The 14,697-nt window shown below is 47.3% G+C and overlaps 4 protein-coding genes across 4 annotated transcripts; 2 read left to right on the top strand and 2 right to left on the bottom strand.

Annotated features, from left to right (window-relative positions):
• Positions 1 to 3,908: 3,908 nt before the first annotated feature.
• Positions 3,909 to 5,475, bottom strand: LOC131212397 (adipocyte plasma membrane-associated protein Hemomucin-like). Its single transcript, XM_058206251.1, has 2 exons — positions 5,035 to 5,475; positions 3,909 to 4,957 (listed from the first exon to the last, which is right to left on the bottom strand). The coding sequence occupies exons 1-2, from the start codon at positions 5,342 to 5,344 to the stop codon at positions 3,909 to 3,911; spliced, it is 1,359 nt and encodes a 452-aa protein (XP_058062234.1). The 5' UTR covers positions 5,345 to 5,475.
• Positions 5,476 to 6,583: 1,108 nt separating this feature from the next.
• Positions 6,584 to 9,860, top strand: LOC131209858 (exocyst complex component 2). Its single transcript, XM_058203007.1, has 5 exons — positions 6,584 to 6,783; positions 6,855 to 7,684; positions 7,759 to 9,404; positions 9,482 to 9,538; positions 9,607 to 9,860. Exons 1-5 carry the CDS (start codon positions 6,675 to 6,677, stop codon positions 9,680 to 9,682), a joined length of 2,718 nt encoding a protein of 905 aa, XP_058058990.1. The 5' UTR covers positions 6,584 to 6,674; the 3' UTR covers positions 9,683 to 9,860.
• Positions 9,861 to 10,194: 334 nt separating this feature from the next.
• On the top strand, positions 10,195 to 12,959 carry LOC131209328 (nicastrin). The gene is made up of 4 exons (XM_058202372.1): positions 10,195 to 10,331; positions 10,399 to 10,494; positions 10,579 to 12,523; positions 12,782 to 12,959. Exons 1-4 carry the CDS (start codon positions 10,262 to 10,264, stop codon positions 12,807 to 12,809), a joined length of 2,139 nt encoding a protein of 712 aa, XP_058058355.1. The 5' UTR covers positions 10,195 to 10,261; the 3' UTR covers positions 12,810 to 12,959.
• Positions 12,960 to 13,165: 206 nt separating this feature from the next.
• Positions 13,166 to 14,388, bottom strand: LOC131211140 (RIB43A-like with coiled-coils protein 2). The gene is made up of 2 exons (XM_058204506.1): positions 14,266 to 14,388; positions 13,166 to 14,188 (listed from the first exon to the last, which is right to left on the bottom strand). The coding sequence occupies exons 1-2, from the start codon at positions 14,386 to 14,388 to the stop codon at positions 13,166 to 13,168; spliced, it is 1,146 nt and encodes a 381-aa protein (XP_058060489.1).
• Between the last annotated feature and the right edge of the window lie 309 nt (positions 14,389 to 14,697).

Consider the following 14,697-nt stretch of genomic DNA (forward strand, 5'->3'; position numbering starts at 1 on the left):
TCTAAGTACAAATCGGAGAGGATCAACGGAGATCAACCTACACACAAACTACACTAACAATTCATAACGGACGAAAACAGGAAGCGGAACGAACGTGAATGGCATAAAAAAATCAACTGCGTCCCAGTGCATTTATCTGTGTTACTACAGGATCTTGCGAACAATTCGTGATGTATTTCAATAATTGATAGTTTGTTTTTCATTAGGGTTTATTGCTAACACTGACCACGAAGGGCTCCGCCTTTCTGTTCTATTCCGCGATACTTCCTGTCCGTTCGCATCACTAGCGAACGGTAAACGGGATTGGAAAGGATTTCCGCACCCATCAACCAAGCAAAATGGCGAACGTGTTTAGGGCAACAGCAAACAAAACAGAAACAAAAATCAATATAGAACGTAATAGCTGTAAACTTACTTCCGTACGAAGCCGAGCTCGCAAGTGGCTGCTGAACTGTAATTCGAATGGTATTTAGGTGTTTTTACTACTGTGTTACAATGATTTTAACCTTAATGTTCCACGTGCGTGTGTCGTAAGAGGAAAATGGCACAAAAGCGACCACCGTCGGTCGGTTGCTTCATTAGCTTTCACCTTTGCGCCATCGAGAGCGATCCTCTCCGGCGATCGCCATTGTATTAACGTGTATGTAATGTGTTACGCTTTTATTCTTTCCATTCACTAAATTTTAATGGTGCGCGCCTCGTTTTATGGTTGATGCAAGAAACGGAGAGCGATCGCGACGATCAACAAGCGACTTAGCACGAGAAACCAACGGTGTAAATTATTTTCTTGCGTTTTTTGTTTTTATTTCTTCCGTGAGTTTTTGGGTTTCTCTGTCTGTCGAACTGCGTAGGGAAAAATATTTATAGACTCGCGTTCATTTATATCCCGTTTTATACATAAAGATACATAGAGATAAACGTCTACATTATACCCGCATTGACCATTCATCCCGCATGTGCACCACAACTTTGTCTCTCTAACGCGTATTCTGTAATGTAAACTGATCCTCCGCACGTGTGCAGCACGCGCAACTAGAGGCGATGACGACGCGAGGAATGCAGTGGAAGCGTGTTTCGATCGTCAAAAACAAGGATAAATCGCTTATCAGTTTACTTTTTTATATTTGTGTACAAAACAAATCTTGTGTTTTATTGTTGCCTTTGGTTTCACTCCTTTCCTATACATGCTGTTTGGGATGGTGTTGTTAGTTTTCTGGTCGTGTGTATTGGTTTTCTTCTCTTTTCCTTCGACACCTAAATTCGTTCTTCGGTTGGTTTGTTGTTTCGTTCACTTTCATTTCGTTTCCAATGGTGGGTATAGATGGGTGGGAAAATGTACGATCATGCACTGAAAGAAATTTTTATAAATTATCACCGATAACACAAGAAGAGCGACCCAATGCGCAACACCGATAGGCGTTGTGGACGCGGCATTAATATTCGATATCACAAGCATCCAAACGAAACAATGGCAGCAATTTGCAAACAGTGTGCTTTTGAATTACGCAGAGTTCTACAAGCAAATCCAGATAAGCAATTCTTAAATCGCACATAATCGATATAAAACAATATAACGAAGAAAACAAAAAATGCATACAAAACATATTTGCCGTCGGTGAAACGAAATTAAATTTCGTGTTTCGAAAGTAAAAACAGAAACTTGCACAAGCACATATACACTTTAAAACGACATAACGAAGCAAAAAGAAAATCAACTAAACGTATTACAAGACAGTACTGCACCCTTGGGCTATTTTGGCAGTAAGCAAAAGGAACAATGCGCACGGGGCGACAAAAAGCGCCAATTTTATTCACATTCTGTAACCCTGCTCATACGTTTAATCATTTGTTTGATCAGTGATTCACGTCAACCAATGACTCGATAAATAGTTCTGGGGTATATTATTCAGCGTGGGTCAAATCTGTCGATCGTTTAAAATATTTCAAAGAAAACAAATGGAACCAACAACCAGCGTAAGGCCGCCTCGTGAAGCTTACACAATGGAGATGGAGGCACTAAAGAGTCGTATTTTAGCGAAAGAAAGTTGCATTTGAAAATAATGTGACGGTCACAATCTGTTACGTAGCGTCCCCCCCCCCGGAAACAGAGCCAACCTTTGATGTAACAATCGGGACAGCTGAAACTATCAACCGACTTTTTAAACTCTATTTCGACCGGAACACTCTATGAATACCGACGCACGGATTTCTGTAATTCCTCTTCCGGGAGTACGGCGGTCAATTGCCCAGTCTCCAGGCGGCACTGACATTCACCTTGCAGTAGTTCCCTGTTTCGTTAAACTTTACAAATGTTTGCTAGTTAATAGAAAACTGAGTGCCGTAGCCGCTGTGTGTGGGTATTGCGATATCTGTCCAGCATTTTGTGTAACGCTTTCAACTATTTTGTAAATACACAATAGTGATTTCCAGGGAGTGGAAGAGAATACTAAATATAAAAGAAAACAACTAAACAACCACATTCTGCGGGTGTTGATGGACACTCCGAACTAACACGATGTGCGGCTCCCTTCTTGTATTTCGCAAAGAAAAACACAAGTATTAGAGGTAACGTTTCACTTGATCTAACGAAGCTAGGGTTAACTATGATTACTGATATGGTTCTATATCCTCATTGTAAATGTGTATGTGTTTGAATGATCGATAACAGAAAGCAAATTAAATACGGTCCTAAGGGATCCTCTCTACACCTTTGACAGGTCATAGTATAAAATTAATAAACCAAAAACACAAAATGGATTCGTTCGAAATGTAGTTATTCTACGATAATGAAAAGCAAAACTACACACATAAACATTAATGCAAGAGAAAGCGAATAAGCAGGGAGTAAGAGCTGCGGTGACCCGAATTGATAGAAAGAAATGGCACTGAAGAGGAGGAGCCCTTTGTAAGAGGCCATACACGTGATCGAAACAATTATATCATGACAAGTATCTAAGCCAAGAGCAGGAGCGAAAGTACCAGCAGATGGTAAAGTCGGGAAGCGAAACCGGATTTTTAACATTGATACGCAAAGCAAACCTAAGCACCAACGAACGCCAAGACACTGCACGAACCGATACACTATAATGAAAGAATTGATCGAACTGCAAATAGTATTCTTATATTAACTCAAGAGAAGAACGGAAAAGTGATTAGCCAACGACGGACAGCCAAAGGTGGAATAGAGCGAAAAATGAGCAAGAGTAGAACAGGCAACAAGAAGCAAATACTCACTTAAAAATGCCAATAGTGTGCAAAAGCCCGACCCTTTACAACATGGACCGCCGGGTTTAGTAAACTTGGGAGCGTCGCAAATGAGGCAACAAAAATAGATAAGCTTAACAAACGAATAAATATATGTATCAACCAGTAATATGCCGACAGAAAGTAAAACATGAGGTAGCGCTCTGAAACCGGGATCTTCCCTCAAAGTCTAGTAGGCATGTGACTCGATCAGAATTTGATGACGGATGGATTATAATAATGAAATTAAAATATGTTGGAGAAGCGTCCTTGGACAAGAAGACTAAATATGGAAAACAAGCAACCCAACAGAGAGAAATATGGAAGGAAATTGGAATGGCTGCGATGTGCATCATGGCTCAACAACCAACCGGAGATGGAAGGAAAGCGGACGGAACCGATGGAAGCTCACCCGAACAAGCACTGAAAGCGAAGAAGGGAAAGTGAGAAAATGGCTTAAGAGACAAACATAGGAAACACGCAAACACCGAACAGAGTAGAAGCAAAACCGGTACGGGGACGATCGCAGCAATGGTAAACTGGTATTTATAAACTAAAACAAAGGAAAACTAAATAAATGTAAATTGTACTTTGCGTGTTGTGTGTTATCCTTTTGGGTTTTATTGAAGAAAAAATGAGGGATCAACTCACACCAGCACAAACGACTATAGCTCTTCCCGTGCTGGCGGCGCCGTCGGTGAAGAGGGTTGTTTCGATTCCGGAGATCTGTTCGTTTGTCCCTTCAACAGTGCCAGCGTTTCGGCCGACAGTTTAACCCTTCCGAGCCACGGATTGACGGGGGAACCGAGTAGCAGGTGCTCCTTGCCTTGTGGGACGGCCTGCGAAATCACGTGGCTGGAAGTGTCGTCGTTGTGCAGTGCAAACACAATGTTCCCTTCCCAGTCCACCCGCAGCACGGTGCCCCGGTCGGGGAACAGACCCACCAGCCCCCCCAAATTTCCAATGTGATGGGACGCCCAGAGAGCCCAGAGGCTGCCAGTGAGTTTGTACAGAAACCGGAACGGTGCCTCGACCAGCACAAACATCCGAACGATCAGTTGCCGGAGGTTCGGGAATGGTGCCAGCATCGCGACAAACGATGGATTACTCTCGTCCGCCGCAATGACCAAGGCCACCCAGAACCCATTTGCGTCCCCATTCAGATTGTCGACCGAGCCGGGCAGACCGTCCAGAAACACGTCGTGTGTTCCGGCCTGAGCGCCCTTCAGGAAGTACCGACGGATCAGCTGTCCACCGAGCTCACCAACCAGTACGAAGCTTTCGTCCGGGCTGAGAACCACGCCGTTCGCACCGTACACCTCGTCGAGCAGGACACGGCTCTTCCCCTCGGCCCGGGAGTAGTGCAACAGGCGACCGGAAGGATTGCACAACAATGCCGGGACGGCATCCTCGAAGCTAAAGTCCGATGCCGTGTCCGTCCAGTAGAAGTCGCCGTTGCGCGCCACGGCCACCCCGTTCGGAATCTTCGGCTTCCGGGAGGCCACTGCTGCCTTGCGGCGCTCGTCAACCGCCTTCCGGGCCGTTCCGTCCTCAATGAGGGCATTCTCCATCGAGACCAGCAGCTTCGATTCGCCCGTTTTTATGTGCACCTGCCAGATGCCAAGGTACGGATCTAGCACTATCAGCGCGTTACTTTTCGTGTCGAAATCCATCCCCAGCGGGCGGCCGCAAAGACGCTCCGAGTAAGTACCGACTAGTGGGGGGTTGAAAGCATAAGAAAGCTAGTTAGAAAACCGCGGCCCACCTGTTCCGCCGCTGGTTCCCGCTTACCACACTCGGGGCCCAGTTTGACAACCGTACGAACGGTACCGTCGATCAGCTCCAATACCTCGCCACCGTAAACGGTGACGTAGGTAGCGTTACCACGTACCAACACACACTCCGGCTGGAGCACCACGTTTTCGTGCAGACGTTCGGCTCCGTTGAGTAGTTGGTTCGGGGCCAGCACCCCGCTCAGAGTCCGCATTTGACCGATCGCTATTGGTCGAAAGGGGAAAACCGTCCTTGGCGGCAGCCCCGGCAGCACCGCGATCAGCATCAGCACCAGCACCACCTTGAGCAGCTTTCTTTTGAAACCCATCACGCTTCCGGTGGCGCAGATTCCAACAAATACGCAGTTACCCGAACACACGGTCAACGCTGGAGCTGCAGGATGTGCACTGCGCGGACACACGACGCGGTATGCGCTTTGTTTCGATTGTAATTATTATTTTTAAACCTCTCTTCCAGCCGGCTTGCGGGATGCTGTGTTTGTTGGGCTGCTGGTTATTTTGGACTAATTACATCACCGGGTGTGGTGTGCGATAAATAATCGATATGCGTGCGCGGATTGAACGCACACTTGACCCACGCAACTCGCTGCCGAAACGCATCGAACGGACTAACCGACCGAAAGGGGTGGCCAATGCTCGGTACCTGTCGTTGCTTCGGGTTGCTTACTTATCCACCGATCGTCGTCGGTGCGGCGGCCCAGAGCGGGTTCTAACCAGCGGAGCATGCAGCGGTGAAGATCGAGGTCGTCTTCGACGCTGGGCTGTGTGCGAGAGTGTAGGCTCAACATCTTATGGTGAAGGTAATGAGTACCGGTTGGACTCTTCAAACCAAAAAGCCACTCGACGACCAGTCGTGTGCGTAACTAGTTGTTACGGTCAGCAGTTCAAGTTCAGACCGTTCCAAAAGAGGATGATGGAAATGGATGGGAATCGGAAGGAATGGAAGGAATCGGAATTTAAAAACTTATGCTTGTGGATCGATTCATTGAACGATATTTTTGATTTTTTTCCTCCAGAGTGGAATGAATCTCCAAAGAACTTCCAAGGTCAGTATTCTATTACATGTCCAAGTCGCGTGTTCAAATGTGTCCTACAGATACAGCTGATAATAATGATATGATATGATATCAAATTCACACAATAAATGCTCACTGCAGATCACGATCACGTGTAAATCATAAATCAAAAATGATTATAAATTACGACTAAAAGATTTAATTAATTACGAGATAAAAGTTTTGAAACTAATTTTTGAAATGAAAAAAAAATTCGGAAAATGGAAAAACATTCGACCGCCTTACCAAAATACCAACGAAGATGGGCCAAGCCAGACGAAGCATAACGATTTGGCATTACAAATTAATTTTACGCTAGCTTTTACGCTTCGTGTGGCCTCCCAGATATACTTTGCTATCTGACAGCATTACGTGCTATTGAATTTCTCACAGCTGACAGCTGCTGTCAGTGGGGAAATGAGTCAAATTTGTTTGTTTATATTTTTCAGCAGAAACAGATCGTAGAAGAAAACACTTCTCGTAAACGGTGATCGTGTTTTCGCTTACTTCTGCGGAAATATCCTTCTCGACCGCTCTGAATCATATTCGTTCCCCGTTTTCGCTGACGGTTTACGATTGAAAGATGGTGAAAAGTCCGGTAGTGACGGGTATTTCGCCTAAAGAAGGACCGCCTGGGACCCGGGTTACGATACGTGGCGAATTTCTGGGCAACAAATCAACAGATCTTGTCGGTAAGTTCCGTCAGCTGCGAATGAAAACTACAGCCCTTGTTTTACTACTCACCTTCCTTACCTTCCTTCAGGTCTCACGATTTGTGGGTGCGATTGTTTGTTGTCAGCGGAATGGAAGTCGGATAAGAAAATCATTGCTCGCACCGGTGCGGCGAAAGGTAAGGGTGACATTATCGTGAGCACACGGAACGGTGGAACCGGTACTTCTACGGTACAGTTCCGGGCGTATTACGAAACGATCGGCCCGATGAAAGAATCTGCAGTGTGGATCGAAGAATCTCCGATGCAATCGCTAGCTTGGGGCCGACGTTCTCTGGCTCCGACGGGCTATACCCAGGAAGACCCGCTCGGTCTTTCGAACGAGGGTAACGAGAAAAAGTTTCCGGAAGATTTGCGTGACCTCTTTCCGGACGGATCGGGAGATTTGTCTCAGGAAAACTTTATGCCTGGTTGGTTTCTGTTGGAAAATCATCATGCCACCTCGTTCGAGGATCTGAAGGCGGGCCTCTCGTATCTGCGACGGCGTGTCGAGAGCCAGAAAGAGGGTCAGCTATCGTTTCTAAAGTCGAACGCTGGCTCGGTGATCGACCAGTTGGACACGCTGATGACATTGCGTGATCGTATTACGCAGGACAATCGGGTGCATGGAAAGGAACCGGTGGCGAAACTCGACAAAGGCATCCATGGTTCGATCGATGCATCGCACGAGCTGTTTAAGGATGTTTTGGTGCGCAAGGAGAAGGCGGATGCAACGCGGGCTGCTCTTTCGGCCATGTCACGGCACAAATTTCTGTTCTGCCTTCCCAACACGGTGGAGAAGGCGGCAACAAAGAACGAGTTTGACATAGTGGTGAATGATTATGCACGCGTTAAGAATCTGTTTGGTAAAACGGACGTACCGGTAAGCCGTCAAACGCCAACTGCTTTTAGTGTCCAGTTCTTACTCCCCTTAAAAAAATTATCTTGCCATTTAAGATTTTCCGAAAGGTGCTCGAAGAAGTGGACATAAAAATATTGGGCATCCGTCATCAGCTGCACGGAAAAATTAAAGAAATGCCACAAGGCGTCGATCAGCAGAAGCGAATGATCAAAGCACTGATCAGTCTGGAAGCACAACAGGCCGGCACGAGTGTAGCCGGAAAGCTGAAGGTAGACGATCCGGCTTGGGACGCAATCGATGCGCGGGCCAAGTATCTCGAGGAAACATTCCTCAAAGCGTATGAACAGTACTCGGAGAAAGAAACGCACGGCAACGAATCAAAGTCTCGCATCGATCCGACCGTTACTCCAATGAGGGTACAGTTTTGTGAGGAAATGACCGAAATCGCTGCGAGCCAGTTCCCGGATCTGTGGCGCCTCGGCCAAGCCTACTTCACAGGCGAACTAAGAGGTGCAGCCCAACCAAAGCCAGGAAATTTCAAACGCATCATTCTAACGGCGATCGAGCAGTTTTGCTCATACCTGCGATCAGCTTTGCTTTCTTCGTCCGGAGCCCACCGATCATTGGCCACAGTTGCCGCCCCAAAGGGCTTACCGTCGTGGCCATCGGTTAATCCATCGTTAAACTTTCTCATCACCTGGCTCCCACACTGCCTGCGATACGTTCGGGTTTCGTACGCTACTCTCATTCGACTCGATCTTCCCAACGAGGCGCTTGACATCGTTATGAAGTTGATCGACGAGTTACGGCTGTACTGCCTTTCCACGATACTGCGAAAGGCAAACGAGCGCGTGAAAAAACTACACGAACGGGAAACGTGGGAGCTAACGGTAACCGAATTTGCGGGAGCCACCAGTTTGCCTGGCAAATTACGTGAAATCTTGGTCGAAGCGATCGACGATGCACAAGCGGCTTGTCTCACACCGGAGGTGCGTGAGTCAACCCTCCTCGAACCGCAGTCCGATGGCCAACGGGAACTTTCAAAGCGTTTCCAAGATATTCTGGGATCGTTTTGTACGGTCCTCGAAACGCTCGCTTTGCAGCGCTCAGATGAGGATCCGCAGCAAGCCCCGATGTTGTCACAGCTGATCGGTTTCCCCGGAACACTGCTATTGCAGCAACAGCAACAACATTTGGGTACCGAAGAAGATAAGCGTGGCAGCAACGCTTCCATCACCTGGGAACAACGGTTGCTATGCTGTCTTTCGAATTGCATCTACTGCAATCGGCACTTCTTCCCGCAGTTGGGTGATCTTTTCACGCGCCACAATTTCCCTGTACCGACGCTAGCGATCGAAAACTCTCGCTCAACCGTTAATGCACTGTTTGGCACTTTGCTAGATATGTACGTGGAACATAAAAGTGATCCCCTGGTCGGTACTATCGAACCGTCGATGTATCTGGGTCGGTTCCAGTGGGATCAGGTGGCGCCTTCGGAGAAGCTCAGCCCTTATGCACACGAGTGTCTGGATAATCTCGTTTCGGTTTACTCGGAGATTTTCGCCGTTTCACCTTTTCTGCTGCGGCCCATCTTGGAGCCAATCGTGCAAACGGTCGCTGAAGAGCTGGCCCGACTGATGACGTGTGTACAGAAGTTTAACGTAAACGGAGCGTTGCAGGCACGCGTCGACATTAACGTGATTCGGGATGCAGTGCGCGTTTACAGCAACGAAACGGCCAAGTGAGTATGCAGTAAATGAAACGTTACAATTGGCTGGCACTTACACTTTGCTTTGTTTTTCTCCCTCCGATCGCTAGGTCTTTCTTTGTTGAGGCACTCGAAACAATTCCTGCCGTGCCGGAAAGCGAGGCAAGGTAAGATACAGCTCCAAACTTGCGGTATAATTATGCCAACGGTCTCAACCTCAACAATAACTTTGCAGAATCATGGAGGCGGTGAAAACGATCAAGAACAACATCCGTTTGCAGATCATGTGCCTTCAGGTGGTGGATCCTTGATGTGATGCTTTTGTGTGGATTTCCTATCGTTCAACGAAAAAATCCATACGTGACCGTTTAGGTACAGGGACAAATGTCTGCAAGGTATCTGGTGCAAAAAGTTTATCTCGTGCTGACTGAAGCCGTGAACCGGTGTTAGTCGTATCCGTTTTCAACAATACAAAAATCGTACATTCGTGAACCAATGGCTTAAAATAACCGATTAAATATAACATGACAATATGATATAATTCAAGGGGTTCAAGTTGTTTAACCGCTTTCAATTGGCTGTAAAATATCCAAAAATATATTCGTTGCGAAAGACAGGGTTAAGGCATTTTTTTAAATCTCGGACGTACGCAGCCATTTTCGCAGCTGATTTACTTGAACCCTACGAGCAATGACAGCTGTCAATGAGGGTCGTTTTCCCAGGATTTTGCAGGAATGTAAACACCGAGGCCTAGGAAATCTAGGTTCTCAATCTGTGGTTTGGGCGTTTCACTAAGTGTTTTCCTATTGCTCCGTCCTTGGTGGTCGTCGGTGTGCCAGGAATTGTAGTCCTTAAATTTGCTGCCGTGTACTTGCGCGTGTCTGTCGAAAATGGTTCCCTCAAAACAATGGACCGGTAGTTGGAATCTGTTTACTGTGATGCTGGTACTGGCACTTGGAGGTGAGTCAGCAATAGTAATGTCTTTCACGGCTACGGCAAAATCTAAATCAATTCTTTGGTTTCCTAGTGAGCGGACAGCGTATCAAGGACGACATGTACACACAGGTGACGGGTGCGCATTGCTTTCGTCGACTGAATGGGACACACGTAACGGGATGCAGTTGTAAGTGAAACAAGAGAATAGTAACAAAGAACACGCAAAATGTACCAACTAAGGGGTTTAATTTTCTCCTTTCTTCACTGACAGCCAAAAACGGTGGCTCTGTTGGAGTGCTGCATCTGATCGAAGGTCCAGAGGATATCGATTTCCTCGTCAACAGCCATCCGTCCCCGCCGTATGCAGCGATCATTCCACCGGCGCTCTACACGCGCGAAAACATCCTTCGGTTACGTGATCAGGCCGGACAATATATTTCGGTGCTTGTGCTCATTAACAACGTGACCGGCTTGGAGCATTTTAGTCAAGAGTCAGCGTGCCCCAACGAATTCAGCAGTCTTCTTGTTGGGCAACCTGGTGAAAATGAAGAACGTTGTAGCGCATCTCGACCCGAGCAAAGTTGGAATCCCTGGGGCAGCGGATTGCTACAGGAAGACTTTCCCTTTCCCATTTACTACGTTTCTGAAGCGGAGGAAATAGACAAATTGCGGGATTGTTACTTCAAATTCAATGCGCACGATCTCGAGAGGCAGCGTGACCGCAGTTTATGTAGCATTGAAGTGAAATCGTTCATGTCGGCAGCAGTTAGCAGTGCCAATTGTATCCGACGGTCGAATTTTTACAACTCATTCATCCCGGCGACGAAATACTGCGATCCGCTGCAGGGCAAAAACGTGTATGCTACACTGTTCCCACGCCCCACACAGAGCACCACCGAGGAGGGATGGAGAGAGCGCGATGCCAACGAACGGATCGTACTAGTGTCGACCCGCACGGACACTACGACCATGTTCGATGGAATGGGCCTAGGAGCGATGGATTCGGTGGTTCCGTTCACTGTGCTCATGTCCGTAGCACACTTTTTAGCCAAAGTTTTGCCAAGCAGTGCCCGAAATGTGTTGTTCGTGTTTTTCAACGGAGAGTCATATGATTATATCGGTTCGCAACGCTTTGTGTATGACCTGCAGACGGGTGCGTTCCCGACGCGCCTAACCCAAACGAAATCGATTTCGATGGACAACATCGAGTTGATGATAGATATCGGTACATTGGACGATCTCACCAACTTGCAGATTTACCAAGCAACCCCACAGCCGATGGGTCTTAAAATGTCTGCGTTGTTCGATAAAATCAATAAGAATTGCTCGTTCGGTATCACTACTGGTCAGCCGATACAAACCACCAATCTGCCGCCAGTGTCGGCACAGTCGTTTCTACGTGAGAATGCTAGCTTTCCGGCCATCATTATAACATCTCCGCCGGGAAACCGATTTTATCACTCAGTGTACGATGGGGCGAAAAACTTACGTTATCGCTACGGAAACAATTCGAAACGTTTCGATTTTACACAGCTTGAAGACTTAGGGTCCGATCTGTACGGTCCGAATTCGTTGCAGATGCAAATTCGCAACGTCTCATCACTGATCGCGATGAGCATCTACGAGCTACTCGAAGCCCACAAGTACGAACCCCATTATGGCACGAACAGTGTGCTGATCGACGAGTTCCTACACTGTTTCCTCGAGTCATCCGATTGTCCGCTGTTCCGGGCAACACTGCGACCGGAAACATCGATCGCACGGCTCACGGCGCCACCCTCGCGGTACATCAGCGTACACAACAGTATCACGGCCGATGTGACGATCTGGACGTATCAGGTGCTTGGTTTGCTTGTCGGCCAGCGGCTTGAAAATATCACCAAAGATGAATGTCTAGATCGACACCTACCCTACCAATGGATGGCCGGTTACAGCGGGACGGGAGAATGTCACTACAGTACACAAAACACTAGCCTAGCGCTGTCGCCCGCGTTCCTGAACGAAACGTACGACTGGACGTCGTACCGTTACTCGACGTGGACCGAGTCAACCTGGTCCGAAATGTCGGCCCGCATCTTTCTGCGTCCCTCCCCTGCCCACGAAACTCTGACGCTTTCGATCGGGTTCGTGGTAATGGTGATCTCCTTCGTGCTGGTGTTTTTGATCAACAGTCGATCGGATGTGCTATTCAATCAGGGGTCAACTTCGACGATACCGTAAGTTTATGAAATCAATTTTTGCTTTCATGTAGAGCGACCACTACAATACAGAAAGAGTTTGCGAATCTCGTAGCCCAATAAATCAACCAGATCTATAAACGAATATTTCCCTACGCTGCCATTAAAGCTATGATTGTCGGAAACATTCTTGACCAACGATTCCATGTTTGCAGTGACTGTCGCTACTAGAATTCCTGTAACCATGGCAACCATTTATGGCGATACAAATTAAAAAACGTGTTCTCCTCTTTCTAGAATCGCCGCTCAACCGACGCAATGTTGAACACATCAATCCCAATCCCTTCATGGTTCGCCGCTATTTCCGTATTAGGTGTGTGAACAATCATCTTTCCATCACATGTGCACATCATGTCAACGTTTCGCTGTTCGATGGTAACCGTAATTCCATTAACGTGTAGAATACTTAAAAAATGAATCCTAATACTAATGCTAAACAATACTATAATAAAATTGATATTTATAATATTTCCAAGTGATTTTTTCTAGAAATGACTAACTTTCTCCTACATCTTTCAGTCACACCTTCCGAATTTATTATTCATTCGTCCAAGAGAAGGAATATGTTATAATCATTGCTACAAATGTTTGAATAAGAAAACGTCCCGCCAGATTGCATGCTTAACGCGTACAAGTGTTGAACTGATCGAAGTAGGCCTGGGTTGGGCGATTCTGATAGATCACTTTGTCCAGGTGCTCGATCTTGCGATGCTGCTCAAGTGCAAGGAGACGATTTTCGTGGCGAATCTGTTCGGCTAGTGCGTGTCGTCTGCGGGTTAGTTCGTTTTCCTTCGTCACAACCGCCTTATCGAAATCGATGGCCAGCTGATCCCAAGCATGGCGCGTGTTGGCTTCCTCCTGCCGTTTGCGTTCCAGCGCTTCCAGCTGCTGTTCCTGCGTGCGGCGTATCTGGTCAATCTCCTCCGGAGACATTCCTTTGTATTGGGCCGTGATTACCCGGTTCGGTCCGAAACTGCTCTTGGCCGCATCCGGATTTTCCGTCAGGATGTCGCTGGTCAGATTGTTGTATATTTCGGCCAAATTATCCTCCTGCTCTTCGCGCTCCTTGCATCGGCGCTGCTGTTCCTGTTCATGGGTCAACCGGCGGTTGAACTCGTTTACGGCATCGTGGATCTTCTCACGGGCGTACCGTTCCTGTGAGGTGAGCTGATGTAGGTGAGTTTCGCGTGCCATCAGTGCCTCTTCCAGAAAACGTTCGGCAGCGCGACGATCAATTTCTGCCTGTCGCTTCTCGCGTATTTGCTGCTCCAGCCAGGAGCGCTGTTGTTCGCACTGCACTTTCCGCCTGTGGCGCTCTTGCAGGTCTTCGCCATCGAACAGCTGGGCACCCGATACGCTCAATCGCGGATCGTTGTCGCCGGTGCGAGCTGGCAGTGCTTTCTTAAGTGCGTCCGGATCAAACAAATCAAAATCACGCGACTGTTCCGGTCGCTGGTGAGTGGCCCGGAATCGATTCAGTTCATCTTCCTGGCGCACACGCTCTTGTCGTTGTTCACGTTGTTTCAGTAACAGAACGTGTTCCTGTCGGCGTACTTCTTCTGCGAACTTCCGACTTTGTTCAGCTTTCGCCTGCTTTGCTTCCTGCTTTTCCTGCACTTGATAACCGAGAGCATCCGTGTCAACCTAGGGCGGAAAGTTGATTAGTTCGCAGAACCTGACGGTTGAAAGCGAGAACACATTTTCAGGTTCTTGTACTTTACCCCAATCACTCGGCGCCGGGCATTGAAAATGCGTTGCTTTCGTGACTCTTCGAATCGTCGCCGACGCTCGATGGCCAGCGCTTCCTTTTGATCCTGACAGTTAACGAAGAGAGAATTTAGCATCTTTCCGGGAAGGCGTTTGAAGTGCGAAAGATATTGTCGGACCACGATGATTAGCGCGCCGTTTGGTAACTAACTAACCAACTTGTACCAGCTAACTAAACGCCTCACCATGGTAACAGCGTCGCAGTTTTGATCGATATTTGAGAATGTCTCATTAACGGCCTTTGTACACACAACTAACATTTCAAAACAATACTTCCATTTGTTTCGAATCGAGCAGAATAGACTGCATTGTGAAAATAGCGAAATGCACGGTAAAATAGTGTTTCTCTCTTGAAGGATTGAACCTTGCCATATATTTTGATTTAA

Source organism: Anopheles bellator, chromosome 2, assembly GCF_943735745.2.
Source record: "Anopheles bellator chromosome 2, idAnoBellAS_SP24_06.2, whole genome shotgun sequence".
Taxonomy (NCBI): Eukaryota; Metazoa; Arthropoda; class Insecta; order Diptera; family Culicidae; genus Anopheles; species Anopheles bellator.